A 27,640-nucleotide genomic window follows, 5' to 3' on the forward strand; every position below is an offset into this window, starting at 1 on the left:
AAACGTTTTAACAGGCATTCGATTTATGACTCCGATCCGTAGTTGACCGTAGCTGTATTTTACCAGAAAGTACTGACAACAGGCCGCGCGATCTTTAGCGGTGTGGTTCACACGGAATGTTCCTTGTACCTTTGTTGTATGAGCGTAAATGTTTAAGAATTGATCTTATGTGTGGATATGTGTTTTGCAGAACACCCGACACAACGACTCGTAAGGAAGCACTTGAAATTTATACCACAGTGATGGGCTCCTGTTTATGCTTAATCTTGCGTTCGTCTTTTAGAATAATCTTTATACATATACGTTATGTGGCTACTATTACAATGAAAGCGTTTTATGATGAAGCGCTATTAAAAATTGCTTTCAAACACTGCTACGATGAGCTATAATGTTCATGATGCGGAGTGCTTATCGCGCTAGCCGGCCGCATGGCATGGCCTATTTTATTATAGTGAACATTTCGCTGGCATTTTAAGCAAAACGTTTGCCTCATCCGATACTGTGTGTTTTGGTCCCCGGTCAGGCGCTATTTGCAGGTATTTCTAAGTTTATATAGGACAAACAGAGAGATCAGTAAGGTTTGTTTACAAATTATTTTTGGCTACCGATCCGAGACTGGTTTGCTAGCGTGCAGGGTACGTGAAAATGCGCGTAGGTAAATGTTTGTTTCAAAGCGGGACAGGGTTGTTAATCTTATTCTTATCGGCTGCAACATATATCTGAGGAATACCGGAGAATAAATATGAATTATGGGGATATATAAAATCGAACAAAAACGACTCCCGCTTCGCGAACAATGAATCTTGAATTATGTAAATTTCCTTGCGTGCATCATACTCGCTTCCGATTGGTTAAAAAACAATCAGCTACTGTCAAAGCTCACACATGCGCACTATCGTGACACAGTCCCCTTAACAGTGAGCTCTTAAGATTGCTTTGACTTAGTGCAGCTTGGGTTGGGGGTAGCCTTTCTGACTGCGCTTGCCTCTTTTGAAAGCACCACCATCTCAGCTATTATGTGTGCTTGATTTTGTTTCGTTGAGATGCATAGAATTTTACACTTTGAGGGTTTGAACTCCATTTGCCATCGGTGCTGCCATTCCACTAACTTGTGCAGATATTCCTGTCGTTGATCGCAATTTGCATCGTTCGCGAGAATAGGATCTAACGGTGCGTCATCAGCAAAAAGTTTCACTGTAGAATGCAGTCCATTGAGCAGGTCATTTACATACGTCAACAATATAGTAGAGGGGTCAACTGCCAAGCTGGCATACAAACGTTTCTATTAAGGCGATCGTCTCTCTGCTGGGAATCGCACTCACTCCAAGAGCTGAAAAGCCACTGATGAATTCGTCTTCGTCATCTTCTATAAAAGTTTTCCAGCCGGATGCCTTTCCTTTTCCAGTGAAAGAGCTGAGATGGTGTTTGTTTCGAAAGAAGCAAGCGCAAGCGCAATCAGAAAGGCTATCCCCAACCCAAGCTACACTAAGTCAAGCAATCGTAAGAGCTCGCTATCAACTTGTGGTGTGAAATAGTGACAAAGTCGCCAATCCCACCCTCCCATCCCCACAAAACGTTGGCTGGACGGCGGAGGAAAATGGATGGGTACCTGTCATGACGAAACTACCACCCACTCCACGCGCAATTATCTACCTTGTAAAGTGCAAATGCGCTCAGGAGAGATGCTTAAAGGGACTGTGAAACGCTTCTGCGCATGTGCGGAAACTTGATTTCTGTTCCGGCGAACAGTTTTTCAGGATTGGCGTTTGGTGAAGAAATCCTCTTCCATCGACCCTGAGACGCCCGAGAAAGCCATAATATCAGTATTCAAGAGCTATTTGGTCCATTTGGGAAGTTTTAAACGCCATATTTTTTATTTTTGTGCCAGTATTGTCGAGAAAATTCGAAGTCATTGAGGAGAACCGTACGAAGCCAAGTTCGTTGTTGTCAGTGTTCCTACAAACGGATCAAATGTGTCCTTTAATGTGGTCATCTGGCTTTCATTTCTGTCTATTAAGGTTCTCCAGTCAACGATCTACCTTTGACGGATATTTTTTAAACGATAAATATGTAAAGAGAGTTAAAAAGGGTTTCCTCGATGCAGCCGTGGACTACTAATGAGACGCAGCTGCGAGTGAAGCTGATCTGCGACATGACTTACGATTGTCTGCAACAATTTAATTTATCGGGTGCCTGGAATCAGAAGGAAAAGACCCAGCAATCTTTTGTTATACAGGAAGTCGTGTGAGGTTTGAGGAAACAATCCTTCGAACATGAAACGTTTTAACAGGCATTCGATTTATGTCTCCGATCCGTAGTTTTATGGCAGAAAGTACGTACAACAGGCCGCGCGATCTTTATTGATGTAGTTCACTGGGAATGTTCCTGGTATCTTTTCTGTATGAGCGTAGATGTTTAAGAATTGATCTTTTAAAAATAAATTGTTCCCTGAATGTTCCGTTTAAAATCTGGTTTTTTTATGTGTTGAATTGATAACATTTGTTTTGCGGAACACCCGACGCAACGACTCGTATTGAATTTTTTTATTTGCTGATAAGCAGTTGAAATTTCTGTCATAGTGATTGGCTCCTGTTTATGCCTTTTTTGCGCTGTTCTTTCAGAATAATCTTTATACTTATACGTTATGTGGCTACTATTGCAATGAAAGCGTTTTATAATGAAGCGCTAAGAATTTCTTTCAAACACTGCTACGATGTTCAGCTGGTATCAATCGAGTGAGCTACAGTGTTCATGCAGAGTGTTCATCGCGCTAGCCGACCGCATGGCATGGCTTATTTTATTATAGCGCGCATTTAGCTGGCATTTTAAGCAAAACGTTTGCCTCATCCTATACTGTGTGTTTTGATCACCGGTCAGGAGCTATTTGCAGGTATGTCTAAGTTTATATAGGGTAAACAGAGAGATCAGTAAGGTTTGTTTACAAATTATTTTTGCGGATGAGAGACTGGTTTTCTAGCGTGAGTACGTAAAAATACACGTAGGTAAATGTTTGTTTGCAGGACAGGGTTGTTAATCTTATTCTTATCAGCTGCAACATTTATCTGAGGAATGCCAGAGAATAAATATGAATTATGTTGATATATAAAATCGAACATAAACGTCCGGAAGACTCCCACTTCGCGAACAATGAATCTTGATTATGTAAATTTCCTCGCGTGCATCTTACTCGCTTCCGATTGGTTCAAAGACAGTCAGCCACTGTCTCAGTTCACACATGCGCACTATCGTGACGCAGTCCCTTTAACCAACCGCTACCAATGTAGAAAAGCTGGGCTAAAAACTGCGCAGATTTATGTAGTGGAGAACTTTGTGAAATATGCATGACAACGATGGTGATGATGATGATGGTAATGATGGTGACGATGAATATGAAGAAGCAGATTTTTATGACTAGGCTTCATGTTGGACACACTGAAACATTTCTGTATGAACATCTTCCTCAGTTGACCACTTCACAGTAAAAGGAGTTAAGCTGTTAACTTTTCGTCACTCTCCAAGATAGGTTAAAATGAGAGCATGACATATCCTGGTTTGGTCACAAAATTTCTTGTACACCACAGCTGAAACATCGATCTCTTATCTGTGAAACGTTGGATGCTGGATGCAAACACAGTATTTTACTCCACATTAAAGGACCGGTCAAAAATTCTACAAACCAGCACATTTCTGTGTTACTTTGGCCACGTGGTTAGACACGTAATATCCCGTAATATTCAGCCACTAGTGAGTGAGCGTTGCCTAAGGCCAAAACTGAAGTCATTGAGGTTCATATTTCCTCTCATTTTGGTTTCGTTTCATCCATAGTTGATAGCGTTAAAATGCGTTTATTGCTCAGCCTCTCTTTCATGCTAGCTTTGTGACATGACTAGGGGCAGCGTCCCAATGGCTTAAACAAACACTCACAACATTGCGTTTTATATCCCCGTTATTTTGGTTTTGGTTTATTCACAGTTAAAATAACTATAAGAAGCTTTATTTCGCAGACTCGTTTTCATGTTAGATTCATCACGTGGCTAGTGTCGTATCCCATTGGCTTAGGCTAACACTGGAAACATTGAGTTGTATGTCTCCTGGATTTTGGTTTCGTTTAATCCACAGTTAATAAAGGTATAAGTCCACAGTTTGTAAAGTTTTAAGACATTTTATTCCCCAAACTCGTTTTCATGCATAGTCTCTTAAGCTAATTTTTAACCCCTTCCCCCCCCTTGAAAAGCGTCGGTGCGGGTTACAAAACTGGCAACAAGATTTTTGTTGTTATTTGAGGTCTTCTTAATACTTCTAGACCAGTTGCTTGCTTTCAGCACGAACGTCTCACGGGAGCTATATTTCTTAGATATGCTCCTGAACTAGTAGCTCTGCCATTGATTTTTGCATATATAATTCTTATAATATCTTGTTGTAATAATTCAACCGAGGGAGCCCATTCCTGTAAGCCCGGGCCTTCCCTTGGGCTTCCTCGTCATCAGCTTTTTAAATATTTAGATTTTGTACATCCGTATGGCAAAACAATAAACTGAACTGAACTGAACTGAATATGTAATACTGAACAGTAAAAAGTCGCGTACAAGAACCTAGATTTTAAGAACCTGTTAGGTAAAGATTGTCCATTTAGACCCCTTTTACATAAGAACCTATTTTAGCCTACAATCTTGAAACAGGTTCTTATTTTGAGAAATTCAGTCAAACACTGAATGCACAGATTTATAGAACAAGCTCTAGCAGTTAGTAAAATGACGATAAAACCCTGCCAATGAGACAGCTGACACGTAGATCTATATATCCTTGTACTTTTGTTCTGTTTAACTTGCATAGCTTTGTATAAACTGCATAAATGGCTTTACCATGTTTGGATTAAACGGATTTTTATAACATTATATGCATGCTCTACCAAAAATAGGTCCAGAATAGGCCACATCCACCAATGACAAACACCTTATGTATTTTTTAAAAATAGGAACCTGTTTAAGAACCTGAGTAACCTAATTTTCCGGTTAGCATAATTTTTATAAGAGCCTGAGTAGCCTAGCTTGGAAAATCTTGGGTTCTCATTTGCGGATCTTTACAGTATCCTAACCTGTTGTTCAGTATCCTGGCACTTTTGCTGGTAATATGAGAGCACTTGTTTCAAATCCTTGGTGGTAGAGTTAACCATGTATAAAAATAAGACAAACCAAATACAGGTAAGACATGTTGTTATAAAATCTTTTGTTGGTTGTTTACTCACTTCTTTTCCGCTCTTATGGCGCATTTCCCTTTCATTTGAAAGCTATGATTTTCGCTTTTTAATTTGAGCTTCCATTTTTGAAACAGAGAAAAATACGCAATAGTAATCTGGCCGCGGTTGTTCAAAAGTTGGATAGCACTATCTACCGGATAAAACGCTGTCCATACTCAGTGGACAGTGATTTATCCAGTGGATAGCGCTATCTACCTTATGAACAACTGGGGCCAGGTCATTAGCAAATTAAGAATTTGTTCATGCTTAGCGTGCGTATATCGAGTTATGGATGCACGCGGGAAGTTTGGAGAGCACGAAAGATGCGTAAGAGTTGCACGAGGCGATAGCCGAGTGCAACTCTAGCTTCTTGAGTGCTCTCCAAACTTCCCAAGTGCATCCATAACTCGATATACGCACAGCTAAAAGCATGAGCAAATTCTTTTATAACATAACTGACGAAAATGCTTGCTTTTTGATTAACTGCAAAATTCTCGTAACGCGCGACACAATAACAAACGGTTCTATTGGCTGATTACGAACACGCCACAATCGTCTAGTTTGAATGAAAATATTCTTTCTGTAACAGTGAGAAAGAAAATTTGCTTCTTTATTCGTTAACGATCAATGGAAACTAAGCAGAAACAAAGGTAAAAGAGTCTTAAAGTTCACCTAAAGTTGAAATGCTTCTTGACATGTTCGTGAGAAGTCGTGGAGTATGGTTTGGATTTGCTAAAAAGATCTTTACGTTTCGCTCGGCGAAATCCAGAAAACATGTTTTTAGCGAAGACGACTGTCATCCTTGCTTAAACTTATATTCATTTACGAACATTGGCTAGTCATTACGGCTTCTTGAGAAGACCTGGCAGCAGTTGTTTTTGTGAGTAATAAATTTATGTTTTCTTGTGTAATTTGTGTTGTTATTGCGAGAGAAATTTTCCTGCTTCAGTCGGATTGTCCGGAGATAACAAAGTGCATAACAAATTTAAAAACAACAATAAAAACGGAAATTTTGTTGATGACCAGTTGGTGTCTGTTCTGTTCCCAGTGAATGTCTTTCGGCCAAAATTTGCTGCAGCTGGTATTCGACAAATTTGCAAAACGCGCAACTTGCGAGTTTTTTTTTAAATTCGGCTTTATTTTTGCTGCTTGTTGGATCAGGACCGAAAAGGTCAATGCCGATAGAAAAATTGGGCAGTTTTTCGCTGGTTTCTTCCATATTTTAAAGACAAAGAAAAGTGTACTGCAGCTTAAAAGACGACAACTTTGCAGCCAGGGAAAAAAAAATGCTCACGTCATCTTATTTACGCACGAGCGTGCGTAAATAAAGATTTTGTTCATAGCGGCTCAATAGGACTTATATAGGGCAAGCACGCGCGCTATGTTATAATAATTCATTAACATAACTATTTAGTGCGACTTTCTATACCTCTTCTGTCAAGGTGACTCGGAGTTCGTCGCTCATTTCAGTTATCATCTCATCATGGCATTTGCTTGACTGCAAAAGAAGTGGGAAAATCATGTTACGCTTTTTCCAATTGCAAGTCATCAACTTTTCGCATTCCTTTACACGGCCGATAACATATAACGTTGTATACCACTTTTAAAATGGCTTTGAGTTTGTCACTAATTTCACAAATCATCCTATTAAGTCTGTTCATCCGAAAAAAACAAACAAACAAACAAAAAAGCGGGAATCATAAGTTTTTAACTGTAAAGGTGTGGCAGTAAATCATTCTTAACATTTGCCGATATATCTCGTGAAGAAAATATATGAATTTAACCAACAATTTCTCGTAAAAACCTTTTTAGCTGCTGGGGTTGCATATCAATTTAAGGCACTTTCCTGAATTCCTCAAAAAAGCAAGTCTGCTGTTAACTTACTTGGTGTGGTTCGATTGATTCTTCTGGTTCCAAACGATTTAATCTTTGGCTGATGAGATTGCATTGGCACGAGCTGAGTCCTAAGAAAAGGAACGACACGGAGTCACATTTTTTTGAAATACAAAAAATAAGTTATATTGGAGCTTTCGAGTGAGCTAAGCGCGCAGAGGAGCACCATGGGTAAGAAAATTTGGTTATCTATGCATCCAACAAATTTTGGTTCATACAAAATCGTCCGTACGTCCGTTCCCATTCATGTAAGCCGGAGAGAAATTTTGCATTTCAAGTAACCGCGCGATTCAGTGGTAATAAAATCGCATAGCGATCCGGACTTCTAGAGATAAAAAGAAAAACAACAACAACAACATAGCCGATTCTTTCATTCGACTTAACTTTAATTTCTACATTGACGTGGAAATCAGAGAAAGAGCTAGAGCGAGAGATAAAAAACAATGGAGACAAATTTCGTTGGACGAATAACATGAAAATTTTATAGCGGCGGTGAGAAAATGAGAAATGCTAGCGGCCACCAAGGTGAAAATGAGTGACAGCGAAAAAAAAAAGTGAACAGGAACACATACAACATTTCCTCCTTAAAACGCCTAACTAGGAAAGTTTCACGTTGTAGTCGTGCAAAACAACGGCAAAGAAATGTACAAAAAAAAGTGTGCTGCACGTGCAAGTTGTTTTTTGCTAATTAGACCTACTGGGTTTTTTCGGATGTTTTCGTTACCTTCGCCGCTTAGCATTACAAGATTTTGTATTTTGCTCGAATATACTATAGAAATTAACGAGAGCTTCGCTATTAGCCCTGGCTAAATCTATATATTGTATGCATCCAAGAAATTTTGGTTCTAACAAAATCGTCCACCCCTTCATGTAAGCCGTGGCGAAATTTTGCATTTTAAGCACTCGCGCGTTTCGGCGGTAAATCGCATGGCCACCCGGACTTTGGAGAAAAAAAATATAACAACAACAAGGCCAATTCTTTCTTTCGACTAAATTTTCATGTCTTATACACTGCACATTAACGTGGTTAACAGAGAAAGAGCTACAGCAAGGGATAAAAAACAAAGGAGACCAATTTCGTTGGAAAATTATATAGAAGCGGCGGGAAAATGAGAAATATTAACGGCCACCAATAAGGTAAAAAATGAGCGGCAGCCAATAAAACGTTAACAGGAACACATACGACATAAATCCTACATAAAAGGGGCGCCATGCAGCTCTTTACAGGGCCTCAAGCTACGTGCAAACGGACGCAACAACTCCCAACAATGTCGAGAGTTGTAAGCCACAATGTTGCGTCCGTTTGCAAGCGGCTAAAGCTTTGGCCGGTATCAAGCTTTGCGCAACAACTCCCAATAACATGCAACAGGGTGTGCAAACGGACGCAACATGTAACATCCAACAATGTTGGGAGTTGTTGGCCAACAATGTTGCATCCGTTTGCACGGGGCTTAACAATATTGGCTGTGAAAACAATAGACATAGAAATATAACAATGACTCTATCCCTAAAAGAATGGAAAAGCGTATTATTGAGAACCAATGAAATTGGAGGTTTTTAGGAGCTGCGTACTATCTGACATAAAACGTGTGACTAGGAAGTTTTGTCGTGCAAAACAAAGGCAAAGAAATTTACAAAAATGTGTCCTACACGTGTAAAGTTGTTTTTTTGCTTATTACACCTACGTCATCGTTACCGTCGCCTCTTAGCTTACATGATTTCATGTTTTGTTTGAGTAAACTATAAACAGAGCTTCGCTTTTAGCCCTAGCTAAATCTATTGTAGTATATACTAAAACAGAGGATAGTGTTTGTCGCGCGCTCTGATTTGCTACTCAATCAGTGAATATCCTGCACTGTTCACTGATTCACCTCCAGTTCCTCCAAGCCAGCGACGCTAAACTCGCGTAAGTTACGAGCAAAATGCCTTCTCGGTTTGCTGCCGTAACAAACAAAGAAATTTCACAAATAATCAAACAAGCTGTTCCTGAAATACACGAAATTCTTCGGTTTGGAAGTTTTAACAGGTAAAGCTTTACCTGTTTGACTTGAATTTATCGATGCAAATGCAACTTAAGTCTTCCGTTACTTATTCAGCTTACATGTTCATAAATAAGCATTAAACTAAATCAAGAGCCATGGCTCTTGACTAAATTAAATACTTTTTTACGGAATGGTTTTAATTACTAATAATATACATGAAAAAATTCTCGATTGTGATTGGCAAAGAGAAATACAGTTTTTAGGTAACACGGTGCAGAAAAAAGGAAAAGTGAGTGCAGGGAAGAGTAACAAACGTAACATTCTGATTGGTTAATAGACAAAGGAACTCACTGACAGCCAATCAAATGCGCCATCTAAATGGCGCAAAAATTTGGATCCGCTCTGAACCAGTTTCGAGCAAAAACCGCAATGGTTGGCGTTAGCACATTTGCTTTTGCGACCGAAACAACTATAGAGGAGCTGAAAAACTGCTCTAAAACGAAAATACTGCGAAAAGCATTGGTTTTTGGCTCTCTGTTTGGAAGAATTGGTGCGTAGAGAAGGAAATTACTGATGAAATAGAAAATTATGAGCCGGCTGAGCTTAACACTTTGCTCGAGCATTTCTACGCCGAAGTAAACAATAAAAAACGTGAAGATTACGAACCACAAAGCCTTAAAGTAATGATGGCATCGATTGATAGACACTTTGAAGAACAAAGGCTGCACCCTGTCCATTGTACGTGACCGACAATTTAGTTTGTCCAAAGAGGTGTTGGAGGACAAAGCGAAAAAGCTTCGCTTGGCTGGCCGTGGTAAGCGCCCAAACATAGCTCGGCAAGTATCAGAGGAGGAAGAAGAAATTCTCTGGAAGAGCGGAAAACTCGGAGGTAACAACCCAGAATCTTTAATTCAAACAGATTGAACAATTCCATGAACTGTTCAGCCCGTTTCTGCAGCTTGCAAACTTTGAAAACTTCGAGCAAAATGTTGTATTGTCTGCACGTGTGATGATATTTGCAGAATTTGAATAGTATATTTTTGCACGTAGTTTACGGGTGTTGACTCCCTATCAAAGTGATTTTAAAGCAATATCGCAATTTTTTTCATGAATATTACTAATAAGTAATCACATGATTTTTCTTGTGCAATTTGGAAGAAATAAGCAGTCGTAAATTTTTCAAAGGCCACAAATTTTGTTAGCCTTTGAAAACTTTACTCGTGTTTATTTCCCCCGCAGGGATTTCGCCCAGAAGGCGAAATCCCGAGGAGGCACTCTAGTAACTCGCGCGTACATTAAGGAAAGTACTTACAGTTGAAATATACAGTCATACAGTCAATGTAGAAAAAATCTTGATTTGCTTGAACAGGGGCCGCGAGGAATCGGCAGGTAATGATGACGTTTCTATTGTTTGCGCCCGCAAGTACGAAATGGTTAGGATGACGTAAAGACAGAACATCCCCAAGGGACCGCTTAGGTAGATTTTGTGACATTTATTGTGCAGTCATACTTCGACACTCTTTTGCGTTACGTGTTATCAGTGACATTCTGTGAAGCAGTTGTTTCAGTGAAAGTTATGGACCAAAATTTTAACGACACTCGTTAAGAGCAGAAGAAGTTATAAGGTGCGTATAACTGTGTATATATAAACACTTGGAGAGTTTGCCAGACACGAGTTCACAAATCTTTCATTGGAAACCTTGCCAGACACTCTTTCTCTCTCTTTGACCGGAATAAGACTAAGCCCCAAATAAGCAAGACGAGTGAACAACGGCTAGCTTCTCACTAGCAGAACGATGGACGATAAAAGAAATTCGCCGACAATCAAATTCTGTGCTGGCTTATTCCCTGCTCACAGATGTCCTTCCGCTATAAAGTTTAAAATAAGACTAGAATGCGCGAGTGTGAATTGATCAAACTTCCTTTTAATTCCTAAGGCTTCCTTTCCGGCAAATAAAATGAACTGAATGTAAAAAGTGAAAGAGAAATAGCGAAAAATTCAACTTCTAATTAAATCTTTTCTTAAGGTTTAGAATAGACTATCCTCGAAACTGAGAATGTTTTGATCAAAGCTGTGTAAATCGACCTGAAACTGTGCATGGAACCTTGCGTTTCCTGTATTTATATCACCTATTGTATGGAATACGTGTGAAAATCTTCCTTATGAGTCGGTATATTTCAGAGCTACACAACGAGCAAGAATGCTATTGACCGACAATATACAGAGCGGGGGCAGCTTTAGTGTCAACTATTACTAGTTTATTCCAAATTGCACTCGAAATCACGTGATTACCTGTACAAGGAGAATTCACAACTCCTTCTGAAAAAATTTCCTCGAAAGAGCTAAACAAATGCCTTCAAAAGTTTTATTTGTCGGCAAGAAAACGCGACGGCCGTTCGGTCACTGCGCGCCAAAATTGTAATGAGATCGTTGGCAACAGTAAAAATGAGTAAAAAATCATCATTTTAGTCCTCAATTATCTCACCGTTTTAGTAGATACTTAAACAATCATTCACCTCAGTGTCGGCGGCTAGTGGTGGCTATTTACCTCGCGGTTTCACGGCTCGGTAAAGAATCACCACTAGCCACCTCCACTTCGGTGAATAATATTATCGTTATATATTACTTTAAACTGCGGATAAAGGTATGAAAGTGAACATGATCTTCGCAGTATAATGAACAACCTATTAGCGGTTGAAAAAGAACCTGAAAAGTGAAAAATTCAGGCTTGAACGCAAAGCCCGAATTGTGTCAGGTTCGCTTAAGTTGCGAAGATCGTGTTCACTTCATTACATTGCTACTTAAAAAACATGATCATTCTTGTATATCTGTTATTACAAGGCCTACAGTAAAGCATACAAGTTGCTTTGAGCTCAAGCCCCAAATCAACAATAAATTGTTAGTAGTAAAACGGTCGCAACAAAAAATGACCGGCAGCATGACAGATTTTGAAACAAGAGATAACGCTCTTTAACATGGTATAAGACTCTTTAGCGAAATCGAGGTACCAGTCGACGATTTTGGGCTTTGAAATTTGCCATTTTTTGAAAATAAATATTGAAAATAATGAAAAATCTCCAAAATATTACATTTTCGTTCAAACTGAGTAAATCACCCCATAAAATGTATATAATTATCTACTTTTTTAAATAAGTTATTTGTTGTTCGCATTACAATTAACTTGATTTTTAAAACGATTTTTTGGTAACACGCCGTCTCGGGCCTGAAAAACCCGGTCCGAGAGCCGCGAAATCAATAGCCCCCCGTACGTCTAAAATAATTATCGGATCGAAGTTAAAAATTACATTTATGTTAATAGCTAACGTAGTGCTACTTGGTGATTTTTTTTGAGAATTTTCGATTTTTCACTTTTGTAGACCTCTGGTCGATATTTACTGACATCCATTTACTGACAGGTGTAGACATTTTTCAAGGTGAGACTTTAAATAAGTAATTCATTTATTCACACCAAACTCCTCTGGGCCCTGTGGGTCCTTAGTTGATTTTACAACTCGCCCTGACCTAGTGGTGATGACCTGTTCATTCTGAGAATCTTGCTCGTCAACATGACCAGAAGGTTCAGTGTTGTCACAAGCGTCAGAAACCTTAGCCCTAGAGTCACTAAAATTGTTGGACTCCTTACAGTTGGTAGAAATTTCTACTTCGCTGTCATCATCTCTGGTTTTACTAGGCGCATGCTTTAAGCACTTTGCATTGCGAGCCAAGTTGGTACCCGCGTCCACGTTGACTAGACTGGACGTGTCTCGCGCTTTGGTCTTAATGATAACGTGCTTAGCCAAAGAGAATTTCGAGTCCAATTTCAAGGTTAGGCTTCATATTAGCACAAAACACGACATCGCCAACGCTAAAATTATGCGGGGACGCATGTTGCTTGGTGTCATGGTAGTCTTTTAATTTCGCTTGATACAAGCTGCATTTTGATCGATGGTCGTGATCAAGTGCCGATGCTGCTGTATTTGAGTTAGACTCAATGAGCGGTACCTTCGTACGAATTTCGTGATTTAACAACAGCATACTAGGCGATTTTCCACTAATTTGATGTGGACTTGCGCGATAAGTCATAAGGATTGCCGGTAGGTCCTTTTGCCAGGACTTGCCTTCAGAGATCACGGCTCGAAAATTTGTCTTTAAGTATCGGTGAAATCTCTCCAACTTTCCGTTACTTCGCGCATAGTACGAAGAAACACGAATATGCCTTATTCCACACCATTTGAAAAACGCTTCGAATTCCTCGCTGATGAACTGTTTTCCGTTGTCTGAAACGAGTTCCTCTGGAAATCCAAATCTAGCGAAAATATCAGTTAGGGCCTTAATGACTTCGCGTGATTTCTTTCAGGATGTACGCTTTCGGTTAAGACAAATAATAATCAGTGTAGGTCAATATGAACTTTCCCCCGACTGGACCAACGAGATCTACTGCGCCTTTTACCCAAGGACCACCAGGTAGAGGCGTTGGTTGAAACGGCGGGTACTTATTCAAACGCTGATTCACCACGCATGCTTGACAATTTTTTATTATTTTTCTCTGTTGCATCGTCCATGCCGGGTCAGAAAAAACGAGTTCCTAGAAATTGTCTTGTCTTTACAATTCCCTGATACGTCTCGTGCGCTAGTGATCCAATTTGTTTTCGCAGAGACTGTGGAACAACAATTCGATTCCCTCTAAGAATTACTCCTTCAAGGATAGACAATTCGTCCTTTATGCGGCTATACGGTTCAAGATCAGTATCGCGTGACCATTTTCTGTTTTGAATTTGGCCAAGTAATTTGGTCAGCGTGACATCGTGACATCTTTGGTAGTTTGGTAGGTACTTTAAGTAAGATAGTTTCGGATCTCATGTCAGAAAGAGTGACAGCTGGAAGAGCTGACATATTTGACATGTAAAAAAATCGTACATAACTTTCGCAAACGAAACCGGTATTGAACAATCATTTTGCTTGGATGGCAATCGCGACATCGAATCTGCTGTGCTGGCGGTGCCTGCGATATGCTGAATACGAAAACTGTACTGATGTAACCTCCAACCTAAACGCTGGATTCGAGGCTGTAAGACTTTGCTTGAATATGGATCAAATACAGACGAAAGAGGCTTGTTGGCGGTCAACAAAGTAAACTCAATGCCAAACAAATAATTGCGTAGACGTTCGACAGCCAATACGCAACCTAGCGCTTCGCGCTCAATTTGTGAATACCTCCGTTCCGTCGATGTGAGTGACCAGGGCGGATAAAGGTTGGGCGGTGAAACGAGCGCTCCGCTCTTCATTTAATGTGTGATGCGGAGTAGGACTGGCACGAGCGCTCTTTCCGCGCTTCCGGTGCGCTTGAAGGCCGGCGAAATTTTCCTTTTTGCAAACCGGAAATCCTATTTTCTTTCTGTAATTTCAGGCTATAATGTTAAATAGACAAATTCGTTTCATAACAATATCAATAAACAGTTTCATATGTTTGTGTCTGTACGTCTATAAGTCAAACTTGTTGATCGTATAATGTCAAAATTTGAGTTTAATTTGAAAGTGTTGAATACCTCCTGCTTCCACTAAATATCACCTAATCGTCTTTCGCCGTTTCGTTTGCAAAAGCTTAACACTTCTTAACCTCAATGTTTACATACAATTAAGGGGTATAAATTTTATATAACATAACAAAAATTAGATTGATATATACTGATATAGTGGCGTTGTACTTCTTCAAACTTTGCTTCTCGGGTGCGACGCGCCATGGCGATTCGGGCAATGCGTTGCACATCTGACGAATGAGATGTTTCTTTCAAAATTAAAAAGAAGGATGATGGTGATTGAAATTAGCATAATTTCACCTTGCACGAGCTGCACGCATTTATAAAATACACGTCATCTAGTTATAAAACACGATCTACTGTCTTTAATTTTTGCCATGGATGACATGGATGAGATTTTCCTTCGTGTTTTAGACAGTACTTAGTTGTTTTTGTTTTGGAATAACATCGACATTGGCGAGTAGCAAACGAAAATATAATTCAATGGTAAAGAAACCCTTTGAAAGAGATGTTTGTCTACTCCAACTAAACCTCCCGCAAAAGATAGCAACATTTGCCTCTCAGAGCCAGCGTACCAGCACAAAGGAACGAGGAAGAAGTGCAAGAAAACAAATCAAGCTGCCATAATTCAGTGACAGCGGCAGTGTCCAATGTACAAACCACATCGCAAGCCCTGACCGAAGTCGAAAACCAGCGACAATTCAAAGCAGAGTCCCAGTCCACTGCATCACACCTTTTTGCTCGGACTCGCTCGTTTCAACGCCCAACCTTTATCCGCCCTGTGAGTGACCGACTAATGTACGTGATCGGTTTACGCTCACCGTTGACTCGGTCTTGCAATAAAATTGCACCTAAACCAACTGGACTGGCGTCTGTGATTACGTAAGTTGGGCATTTAAGCTAAAACAAGTCAAAACTGGTGCGTCTGACAGCGCGTCTTTCAAGGTTTGAATGCCTTTGCTTGTTCTTTTTCCCATGTCCATTTCTGCTCCTTACGAGTAAGCTTTCTAAGCGGTTCAACTATGTTGGCATAACTTGGAATAAATTTAGAAACGTAGCCACAAGTCCCAAGAAAAGATCGGCGGTCAGAGACTGATTGCTAGGAGGAGGCGTAGCTTTGATGGCTTCCGTTTTCACCACTTAAGGTGTAGCTACAGCAATTAGCCGCACGTTTAATTAACTTATTTTTTATCCGAAATCTTGTTTTCTGCACGCGCACTCTAACGCAATTTGTAGATTTAACTAGAAAGTTCTTTCTAACGCAAGCTACGACGCACGCGAAAGCGCCACACAATTTTGTTGTTAAAAGGTTGAGTTTTTTGTTGTTGCGGTTAGTTGACGCAAGTTCTTGTCAATCCATTTCGAGAAGCCAAGAAGTTTTCCTTGTTCTAGTGATTTTAAGGACATCACCAAGGTAAATATTTACGCTACATTTTCTTATTTAAGTAAGCGCCTTGTAATTGTATCCTTTAAACCGATTTTATCGCTGATTGCGTTGTAAAATCAAGATTTTAGATTTTAGACGAAGTTAAGTTTACACACGACATCATTTACCGTCATTTGTCAATCTTAAGTTTTTACCTTTCCGTCTTGTTAGTTTTAAGGGATGAAATGTATGTATGTCCGTAATTTCACAACCTTATTTGTAGAATACTCTTACCTTTATTTTAGTTCTCACGGTGTTTATGGAAGTAAGGTTAAGAAAAGAAATAAACATCAGTACGTGAACGAGTGTCATCTCATATCTCATCCACTGGAGCAATAGTGAGAACTTGATGTACCACAGAAGATCGATTAAGCGAATATCCGAAGTGGGCAAAACAGGCAAGTTCAATCAAAGGTCAAGTCAAGTCAAGATCAAGGTCAGACGTCCGACTAAAATTAGATCCTCAAGTCAAGTACTGACGTTCAGCGCAGCGACAAATTACAAGCCAAGTAAAGTACAAGTTAAGAAGCTCTGTTGCATGAAGTTATAATTTATATGGACACACATAAATAAGAAGATTCTGCATGTAGTAGTTGCAGAAATAAGTTTAAGTAATTGATTACATTTTAAGTCGAAGTGAAGTACTGTCACACCACGGGTGTCACGCACAAATATCTTTAAGCAGTACAGGCGCTGCCTGGAGTATTAAGTTTTTAAGTTCAAGTTAAAAGAAGTTACAAGAGATTACTCTAACGTATTAAGATTTACTTAGACCAAATGACTAGCTCAAGTGGGGTAACAGAATTTAATGCTGCAGAGAAGTTATCGTTACCTACAGAAGGCGTAGTTGAAGTAAACAGTAATCAATCAGCAGTAGATAATAATAATGTAAATAGCATAGTCGCATATTCCATCCAAGAACAGCAAACGCGAATCCCCAGAGTCCGAAATTTGACAGAGAGAGGCCAGGCCTATAAAGAAGATCGTCAAAGAGAGCGAGATAAAGAAGAAAATCAGCTAATAAAGAGATTCTACGAAGCCTTCGATGCATGGCAAGCGCAAGCCTCAGACATCGAGCGGTTTATTGCTGATCAGCTCCCACTTTCACAAACTGACAAAGACGAAAATATTCTCCGCTTGAAGGATCTCCACCTCAGTATTCTAACGATATACGAGAAGTTACGGAAGTTTCGGCCTCCTGGACAAGAAATTCGCCAAAAGATATATGCGTGCGATGCATTAACCAAGACTCTGGAACATCAACTGAAACAATCTGAAGGTAGTAATCCTATGTCACGCAACGATAGAAGGTCCGTCCGAAGTAGATCCACCATCTCAGGTCACTCAAGGGTCAGTAAGTCTTCAAGAGTATCTTGACTAATCGACCTAAGGAAAGCCGATGCGGTTGCAGAACTAGCCGCAAAGGAAGCCGAACTTAACGCCCTCCAAGAAGAAGAAAAACGTAAGGAAGAAATCGCCAAGATGGAGGCGCAACTAAGGGCCGAAACGACAAGGATCGAATCAGAACTGGCAAGGAAAAAACTGGAGTTAGAACAGATGGAAGTGAAGAAACAATTGGATATGGCAAGGGCGAGGCAAAATGCGCACCAAGTAGCCGAAGAGATCGAAAATGAGAAGGATCCCGTTGAAGACGATCTCTCGCGCGCTTCCCTTATTCAGACAACCCCAGCATCCCTACCTCCGCTGCAGGAGCCCAGGCATTTAAGATCGGACGTAACCGCATCAAGGGTAACACAGCCCACTCAGCAGCTTCAAGACGTGCACAAGTCTCCTAGTGTCCTTCAAGGGTCATCAAGCGCTGATAAAACCGCCGAGATCGTCACTACAATAGCCGATTCATTCAGTTTAAGTCGCCTCCCAGCACCCGAACCAACCATCTTCAGCGGTGAACCCATCCATTATCCGGATTGGAAGTCGTCCTTCTATGCTCTCATACACCGAAAAAACTTACCTTTGTGTGACAAGATGTATTACTTAAAACGGTACGTTAGCGGATCCGCCAAGCAAACCATAAGCGGACTTTTCCTGCAAAGTTCATCGGAAGCTTACGAACAAGGGTGGAGCATTCTGGACGAGAGATTTGGTCACCTGTTTATAGTAACTAAAGCTTACAGAGACAAGCTACAAGGATGGCCAAAGATTGGTGCTAAGGATCATCAAGGTCTTAGAGGATTCGCTGATTTCTTAACAAGTATAGAAACAGCAATGCAAACAATCAAGGATCTAACCATCCTAAATGACTATATGGAAAATCAGAAGTTGCTTGCCAAGTTACCAGACTGGCTTATCTCTCGATGGAACAGAGAGGCAACAAGAGAAATGAAAGAACACAAGAGATATCCAGATTTTAAGACTTTTAAGGCCTTTATCAATGCAGAAGCGGACCTCGCATCCAATCCGATCTCTTCTTGTAACGCAGTGAAAGAAGTAGGAACTGCATCAGTTAAAACGCATCAAGCACCAAAGTCGCAGGATGTCGGTGATATGACCGTTCATTCTATCCAGAAGATAGAAGAGAACTCTAAAGAGCCAAAGGAAACTCCGAAACCAAAGCCGCAGTGTACATTCTGCAGGAAGACAGATCATCAGTTGGATGCATGCCCTAAGTTTAAGACTGAGACACTTGAGAAAAGACTGCGATTTGTTCAGGAAAACAAGTTATGTTTCGGATGCTTAAGTAAAGGTCACATGTCCAGTGACTGTCGAAAGAAGTTGACTTGTTCGTCATGCAACAAGAAGCACCCCAGTGGCCTTCATCAAGAAAGAAGAGTAACAAGAAAGACAGAAGAAAGAAGAGTGGACAGCGAGTCATCAAACGTTCCAAAGCCCACTTCTTGTATTGCACATCTCAAGGAGCCTCAAGTAGCACCTCAATGATAGTTCCTGTCTGGCTATCGTCATCTAAGAGGCCCGACGCGGAAGTGCTCGTATATGCTATCTTAGACACGCAAAGTGATGAACTTGACGCAGATAAACAACCGACTAAGCTTCGGCTGAGCACTATCACTAGTCAAGAGTCAGTTGTCGACAGTCAAGGAGTCTCGGGTCTTCAAGTAAGAGGATACAATTCTGACCTGAAGATTCCAATACCCGTTGCTTACACGAGTACATCGATACCAGCCGATGAAGACCATATACCGACTACCACCACTGCTAAGAATTGGAGTCACCTGCGACCAATTGAAGATAAACTGCTCGGCCTCTTGGACTGTAACGTGGGCTTGCTAGTAGGATGTGAGAAGAGAGAAGTTATTTCTGGCGAGAGTAACGAGCCGTACGCTATCAAGACAGATCTCGGATGGAGTATAGTAGGTGGTGGACAGGCCAGGAGTGGAAGGTCGTTTTGCCAAAGGGTTGCTGTAAGGGAGCTACCTGCTGTAACAACGAATGACATCATACGAATACTCGAGTCAGACTTCAAGGAAGGTAAAAATGATATGAAGACCTCTCAAGAAGACTTGCAATTCCTTAAGATTATGGAAGAAGGAGTCAGGAAGACCGAACACGGACACTGTGAAATGCCACTGCCATTTAAGGAGCGGCCACTGTTGCCTGACAATAGCTCAATGGCGATGACTCGCCTTGAACATCTCAAAAGAAAATTCCTTAAGGACTCTAAGTACAAAGAAGACTACATCAAATTCATGAACGAAGTGTTTAGCAGAAGAGATGCCGAAGAAGCGCCAGTTCTCGCACAAAATGATAGAGTGAAGTGGTATACACCTCATCACGGTGTCTATCACCCAAAGAAAAACAAGATAAGAGTCGTATTTGACTGCTCGGCAAGATTCAAGGGAACTTCGTTGAACGATCACTTACTCAGCGGACCTGACCTCACTAACAATTTGACGGGCGTACTCTGCAGATTCAGAAGATATCTATACGCTATTACTTGCGATATGGAGATGTTTCACCAATTCGTTGTAATCGAAACTGACCGTGACTATCTGCGATTCCTTTGGTGGCCCAATGGCGATACCAAGCAAGAGCCCAAGGAGTACAGAATGAAAGTGCATTTATTTGGGGCAACATCTTCGCCTGGTTGTGCCAGCTACGGCTTCAAATACATTGCTAATGAAGAGAAAGAGGCGTACCCTTCAGCTACAAGGTTCATTATTCATGACTTCTATGTTGATGACGGACTAGCCAGCGTTGAATCCGCCGAAAAAGCAAAGGACCTCATCAGAGGAGCTTGTGATATTTGCAAGAAAGGTAGCCTTCGTCTTCACAAATTTATAGCAAATGATCGCTAAGTTCTTGAATCAGTACCAGAAAGTGAAAGAGCAATAGACATCATCCTAGATCTGCCGTCAGAAGAACTCCCCATAGAAAGAGTTCTTGGTATTCAGTGGTCAGTGGGGTTAGACTGCTTCGGCTTCTCCATCGTTCTAAAGGACCAACCCTTAACTAGAAGGGGAGTACTAGCAACGTTTGCCTCTGTCAATGATCCTCACGGATTTCTAGCTCCTTTGGTCTTGAGAGCGAAGAAGATACTACAGGAAATATGTAGAAGAGGTGTCAGCTGGGATGATCCTCTGCCTGAAGACGTTCGGCCAAGGTGGGAGCGGTGGAAACTTGATCTCCTGCGTCTCAAGGAGTTACAAATTCCAAGATGCTTCGAGCCGAAGACGATAAGCCAAAAGAAGAGCTATGAGTTACACAATTTTGCTGATGCAAGCACATCCGGATACGGACAATGTTCCTACCTTAGAGTGAAGGGTGAAGACGGAAACGTGAACGTCTCATTGGTGATAGGAAAGTCCCGTGTCGCTCCATTAAAGATTACTACTATACCAAGATTGGAGCTCACCGCTGCAGTAGTTTCCGCGAAAGTTGGCGTGATGCTTCAAGAAGAATTAAACTACGCCAATCTTAAACAGTTCTTTTGGACCGATTCCAAGGTAGTATTTGGTTACATAAACAACGACGCCAAAAGATTCCATACGTTTGTCGCCAACAGGAGTAAAGATAATCAGATCCAACACTGACACCAAGAAATGGCGACACATCGACACTAAGAATAATCCCGCAGATCACGCCTGGAGAGGATTAAGTGCTGAAGAGCTAATGAGGTCCAATTGGTTCAGTGGATCCGCGTTCCTTTGGGAGAAAGAAATTCCAAACAGAGAAGAAGAGATTCCCAATATTCGAATTGAAGACCCGGAAGTTAAGGCAACTGTACGCACTACTGTGGTTAAAGAATCTTTCAACCTAATCGATTACGTGTCAAGGTTCTCTAGCTGGACGAGGGCAGTCGGGGTGATCTCATACCTGAGAAGACCCTTCAAGAAGAATAAGCCAAAGACAGTTACTACCACAGTAGCTGTACGACAAGAAGCTGAAATCCTTATTTTCAAGGAGCTTCAACGGTCAGCATTCAAGAATGAAATTGCAAGCCTAAGTCAGAAGGAGCAGAAACCCAAGCTCACCAAGCAAAGCGCTTGTTAAGGTTGGATCCCTTCATCAATGATCAAGGACTGATAAGAGTTGGTGGGAGGCTGGAAAATTCTACCTTGCCATTTGATGTCAAACACCCAATTATCCTACCAAGATGTTCTCACGTAACCGAGCTGATTATTAATCATTTTCATGAGAGGGTCAAGCATCAAGGAAAGGGAATGACGATGAACGAAATTCGTTCCTATGGAATATGAATACTAGGCCTCAATGCTGCAGTAGCCTCACACATTTATAAATGCGTACAATGCAGACGACAGCGATGACCAACAGAAGGCCAGAAGATGGCAGATCTCCCCGAAGATAGAGTGGAATCTACTCTACCCTTTACATACTGTGGAATGGATTGCTTTGGGTCGTTCACAGTTAAGGAAAGAAGAAAGGAACTGAAGAGATACGCAGTGATATTCATCTGCATGAGTTCTCGTGCAGTGCACATAGAGCAGTTAGATGACATGACAACCGATGCCTTCATCAACGCATTAAGATGCTTCACAGCAATTCGAGGACCCATCCAACAGATAAGGTCCAACCAAGGCTCAAACTTTGTAGGAGCAAGGATCGAACTCGCAAAGGCCATGAAGGAGTTGGATAACGACAAGATCCAATCATATTTGAAAACCAATCGCTGTGAATTCGTTATGAATGTTCCTTATTCCAGTCACAGGGGAGGAGTATGGGAAAGGCAGATCAGGACTACAAGAAGCATTCTTAACTCCGTTCTCAACGATTACAAGGGAAGACTCGACACGTCCTCACTGCGCACTTTCTTGTATGAAGTCATGGCTATAATCAACAGCCGACCTTTGACCTATCAATGCCTGAACGATCCAAAGAGTTTGGAGCCTCTAACGCCAAATCATTTACTCACCATGAAGAACAAGACACTTCTTCCACCTCCAGGAAAGTTTGTCAAAGAAGAAATCTACGCCCGGAAACGATGGCGAAAGGTCCAGTTTCTGGCAGAACAATTTTGGAGTAGGTGGCGAAAGGAGTACCTCATCAATCTGAATTCAAGACAAAAATGGTTTCAGCCAAAGAGAAATCTAAAAATCGGTGACATCGTAATCGTTCAAGAAAAAGTTCCACGGAACGAGTGGCCCCTTGGCAAGATCACGGATACTTCAACAGATCAACAAGGTCTCGTTCATTCTGTAAAGATAAAGCTTGGATCCAGAAATCCTCAGAAGAAGGGGAACGACATAAATTCTGATATCATCGAAAGACCAGTGCAAAAGGTAGTCCTCCTGTTGGAAGGCGTGGTCTAAGACAAGTTCCGATAGCAACGCTTGATGTGCAGAGTAAAAGTATTCCTGATTCTTACGTCCCTTTTTGAATCATAAATAGTTTGGTGGCAGTGTAGCTACAGCAATTAGCCGCACGTTTAATTAACTTATTTTTTATCCGAAATCTTTGTTTTCTGCACGCACACGCTAACGCAATTTGTAGATTTAACTAGAAAGTTCTTTCTAACGCAAGCTACGACGCACGCGAAAGCGCCACGCAATTTTGTTGTTAAAAGGTTAAGTTTTTTGTTGTTGCGGTTAGTTGACGCAAGTTCTTGTCAATCCATTTCAAGAAGCCAAGAAGCTTTCCTTGTTCTAGTGATTTTAAGGACATCACCAAGGTAAATATTTACGCTACATTTTCTTATTTAAGTAAGCGCCTTGTAATTGTATCCTTTAAACAGATTTTATCGCTGATTGCATTGTAAAATCAAGATTTTAGATTTTAGACGAAGTTAAGTTTACACACGACATCATTTACCGTTATTTGTCAATCTTAAGTTTTTACCTTTCCGCCTTGTTAGTTTTAAGGGATGAAATGTATGTATGTCCGTAATTTCACAACCTTATTTGTAAAATACTCTTACCTTTATTTTAGTTCTCACGGTGTTTATGGAAGTAAGGTTAAGAAAAGAAATAAACATCAGTACGTGAACGAGTGTCATCTCATATCTCATCACTGGAGCAATATAAGGTTCAATTCCTCTTTCACAAACGTGTCCTAAAATCGTTATTTGTTTCACTCCAAATTCACATTTGCTACGATTGAGCTTGAGGTTGTACTGTCGACATCGATCTAAAACCTTGAGGATGCGCTTTAGAAGTTCGGTCATGGTTTGGCTGAATTACATCATCGACGGAAATGCCGACACCTTCAAAGCCAAACAAGATTTTGTCCATCATCTTTTGAAAAGCTTCACTCGCATCACTGAGACCGAAGGGAGTGCGCTTGAACCTATAACAACCACGAGGCGTAATAAACGTGGTAACGTAACGCGACTCTTCAGCCAACGTAAGCTGAAAGATTCCGCTCCAGGCATCGATCTTTGCAAAATACTTAGGGCCGCGCAGAGCACGTAAAGTATCGTCTATCTTAGGTAAAACATAACGTTCCCTAATTACAGCCTTATTAACTTCTCTAAGGTCACAACATACCCTTATATCGCCCGACTTCTTAGGAACAATCACTAATTTGAAAACCCAAGGACGGGCTTAAGAAACCTCTTCGATAATATCTTGCCCTAAAATTTTCAAAATTTTTCAAGTTCATTTTTCACAGCTTCAATTTTCACAGCTTCAGACAGGTATGCGTCTTAGCTGTTGACTTACAGGTTTAACCTCTGGGTCAATAGGGACCTTTAGCATCAGGTTTTTCGTGGGAAACGGCAAACCGCAAACCGCAAAATGTCACGTGACCACGGCTTTGCGGTCACGTTTGCAGTTTGCAGTTCACGTTTGAACCGCAGAAAGGGCTTCCAGCGGTAAGTGATTTACGGCAAGGTTTTTTGCCACAAAAAATTTTACAGCCTCGCGTTTAAAGGTATGAACTAGCTTTTTGTATCCGTTTGCGATGTGTTTGTTGGATTTCTGATCTCGAATCAATGAATTATTGCTGATTTTAGGGCGATTAAAGTGATGCACTTCGACTTGATGAAAACAACATGGCGGCCCTAAACAATGAACGCGTAGTTCAAATCAATTTTATATTGCTTTCTGCCGTACTAACAATGGAAAGTATTCTGTTCCAATCACAGTTAAATTTTTTTTTCTATCTTGTTACTGAATTCATAACTTAACTCAGTCTCTGTTTGGAACTTCCTATTTTTAACGTATCACTCCGCGAATATCATTTTATTTTGCTTGTTTCTTTTAGACTGGGGAGTTCAGGCTTCATAAAGCCTTCTGGTTTCTTCTGGGCTCCCTTGCAACCTTACAATTTATATATGTATTCTTGTATTGTATTGTATTTTGGCTAAATAAAAGTGAACTGAACTGAACTGAACTGAACGCCTTGCTAAAGTTTGAAATCTCCGCAACGCGAAACTGCAAACGCGTAACTGCCGTTTGCGGTTCGCGGTTTGCGGTTTACCTGATGCTAAAGGTCTCTAATGGTAATTTTATGCTCAAAATCAGTAACTTTCCCTAGTCCTTGGAAAACGTCATCGTACTCCTTGAGCAATGAATCCAGCTCTCTTTGATTACTATTCTGACCGACTGAATTTAATAAGTATTCCTACCTTAAAACTAGAGTCTCCTCCAAGTAATGATTCTGCATTACCCTCAATTACATAAATCTTTGAACTGACGGTTTTGTCACCTAACCTAATTGCAGTGTTAAAGTAACCCTTACACTTTAATGGATCTTTTTGTCCATACGCAGTAAAACGCTTTTGAGTTTGACTCAGTTCATAGTTCTTAAATTGCGTCTTATGCAACTCTGAGGATATTATGTCGTACTTACTACCGGTGTCGACGATCATTTTGATCCGTTGTTCGTAAATCCTCGCTGTGATGGAACTGTCACTATTGTTGAGGGAGAGTACAGGTACTTCACTCTCGTCATCTGAGCTGTTTTCAAGCCAGTCTGTACTAGGTTTAGAGTTCAAGCTGCGGACCTTCATAGGTGGTTTCTTTTCCTTTCCTTTCTTGCCTTTCCTTTGGTCGGCTTTGGACCTTGAACGGCAAACCCTCTGGGCTCTCGACCTGAATTTGTAGCGTTCTGCTACCACGTTCCGTTTCGGGGCAAAGTACCCATTCAAGGCGGTCTTGGCTTCTTCGAGGCTCTTGTGTTCGCCAGGGAGCGTATTGAAAATGCGTTGCACTGCGGGGCCAAGGCAATGCAGCATCGTGGCTCTCTGAGCTGCATCCTCCTTTTCCTTTAGGTCAGATGCTATCGAGTAGATCTCAAACGCACTACTCCAGTGTTTCCACTCGCTGTAAAGATTAGTCGCATCAATGTTGAATGCGGTGGGTGTGGGCAATGAGCATTCCATTTCTCGTGGAGCTTCGTCTGGTTCAGCCTCGTCTGGTTCGGCCTCGTCTGGCTCAGCTTCGTCTGCCGGGTCTGGCGGAGTAGTATTCTCTGCTTGTGCTGCCTGTTCTGTTGTTCAATGTCGTCGTCTGCTTGGTCTGCAGTTACAAGTTCATCCTCGTCGCCAATGTGTGGTGTAGTCATGAGACAAGGAGATACTCACACTTTCATTGCTTTCTACATAATGTCCTTTATTAACTGAACAACTATCTTTAACCTGGTACAAAACATAATCTACTTTCACTTAGTATCAGTACTTTTACATTCGTGCTGTAATACTTTAATATCACTTAGTACATGTAGTTTCACTGATTTTGGCAATAGCGGAGCTCTCTCTCGCGCGAAGCGCGAGCAGCGGAGCACCATGGGTAACAAAAAACACTCAGTGACACCTAAACAAATACCAACTGAGGCTATTGTAGCTAGCGTTGAGGCCGTTCTGTCTCGCCAACACGAGCTATCAGAATCGACCAAGGATAACATCAGAAGTAGAGTGACCTCTACTTTACAATCAGCCTCATTACCGAACAGAATGCACCTAAACGACTGAAAACACACGAGAACAAAGTCATACTGCCTGCAGACAAGGGACGGGTGACTGTTGTTATGGACGAGACAGACTACAACGACAAAATTGGCTCGCTTGTTAACGACAAACAGACCTACCAAGTACTTAAACGAGACCCGACACTCGCACTGCAACGCAAACATAACAACAAACTGTAGAGTTCCGCAGCCACCCAAGCTGTATGGACTACCAAAACTACACAAACCCAACATACCTATGCGACCCATAGTTTCTTTCTGTGGGTCCCCGACCTACCAACTGTCTAAATACTAACTAACGTACTGAAACCGCTGACTGACGAATCTAGAAACAAACTACAGTCTACTGAGAACTTTATTGACGCCATTAAGACAATACAGATAACGGACGACCATAAACTAGTGTCCTTTGATGTGAAATCACTGTTCACCAGTATTCCACTTCAACTGGCTCTAGACTGTACTGAGAACGCTATTAAGAACTCTACTGTTGAACTACCACTACCTACAGACGACATTATGGACCTACTCAACCTCTGTTTGACTTCGACGTACTTTCAGTACAACGGCAAACACTACAAACACTTACACGGTACAGCTATGGGCTCTCCAGTTTCTGTTGTTGTAGCAGAAGATGTCATGCAAAACATCGAGGAACAAACCCTAGCTACCTACACGCGAACTGTACCTCTTTGGTTACGTTACGTTGACGACACGTTCACCGCCGTACACAAAGACACAATTGACGATTTTCATAAACACTTTAACAGACAGAACGCGGACATACAGTTCACCAAGGAAATCGAAGAAAATTGTAAAATACCTTTTCTAGACTGCTTGGCCACTCGCGACAAACAAACTAAAAACAACTATTTACAGAAAACCGACACATACCGACCGATTACTAGACCAGTCTTCGTACAACCCGACCTCTCACAAGGCTACTACTATCCGGACCCTGACGAGACGAGCGCAACTAGTTTGCGACACAACCAGACAGCCTACAAGACGGGACTGATTATCTTAACAACTTTTTTAGTAAGAACAATTACAACACAGGCTGCGCTTTTCGCTACTAGTGGGATATACCATATAGCCTAGTAGTAGCTCAACCTATCAGAACGCAGCATTGATAATAGACCACTAGTTGGATTTTACTAATTATCCATAGTCTCTCCAATGGAGTGGTTGGAGAGACTATGAATTTTCCTTATAGAATTAAGG

General features: G+C 41.1%; 1 protein-coding gene across 1 annotated transcript in view; it reads right to left on the reverse strand.

Annotated features, from left to right (window-relative positions):
• The window catches only part of LOC140925699 (uncharacterized), a 36,564-nt gene that overhangs the window by 6,885 nt on the left and 2,039 nt on the right, over positions 1 to 27,640 (reverse strand). Inside the window, exons 3-5 of the mRNA XM_073375598.1 lie at positions 7,121 to 7,200; positions 6,666 to 6,734; positions 5,096 to 5,152 (exon numbers count right to left, since the gene is read on the reverse strand). Coding sequence (XP_073231699.1) covers positions 5,096 to 5,152; positions 6,666 to 6,734; positions 7,121 to 7,200 — 206 coding nt within the window. The remainder of the gene's footprint in view (positions 1 to 5,095; positions 5,153 to 6,665; positions 6,735 to 7,120; positions 7,201 to 27,640) is intronic.

This window comes from Porites lutea, chromosome 2, assembly GCF_958299795.1.
Source record: "Porites lutea chromosome 2, jaPorLute2.1, whole genome shotgun sequence".
Lineage (NCBI taxonomy): Eukaryota > Metazoa > Cnidaria > Anthozoa > Scleractinia > Poritidae > Porites > Porites lutea.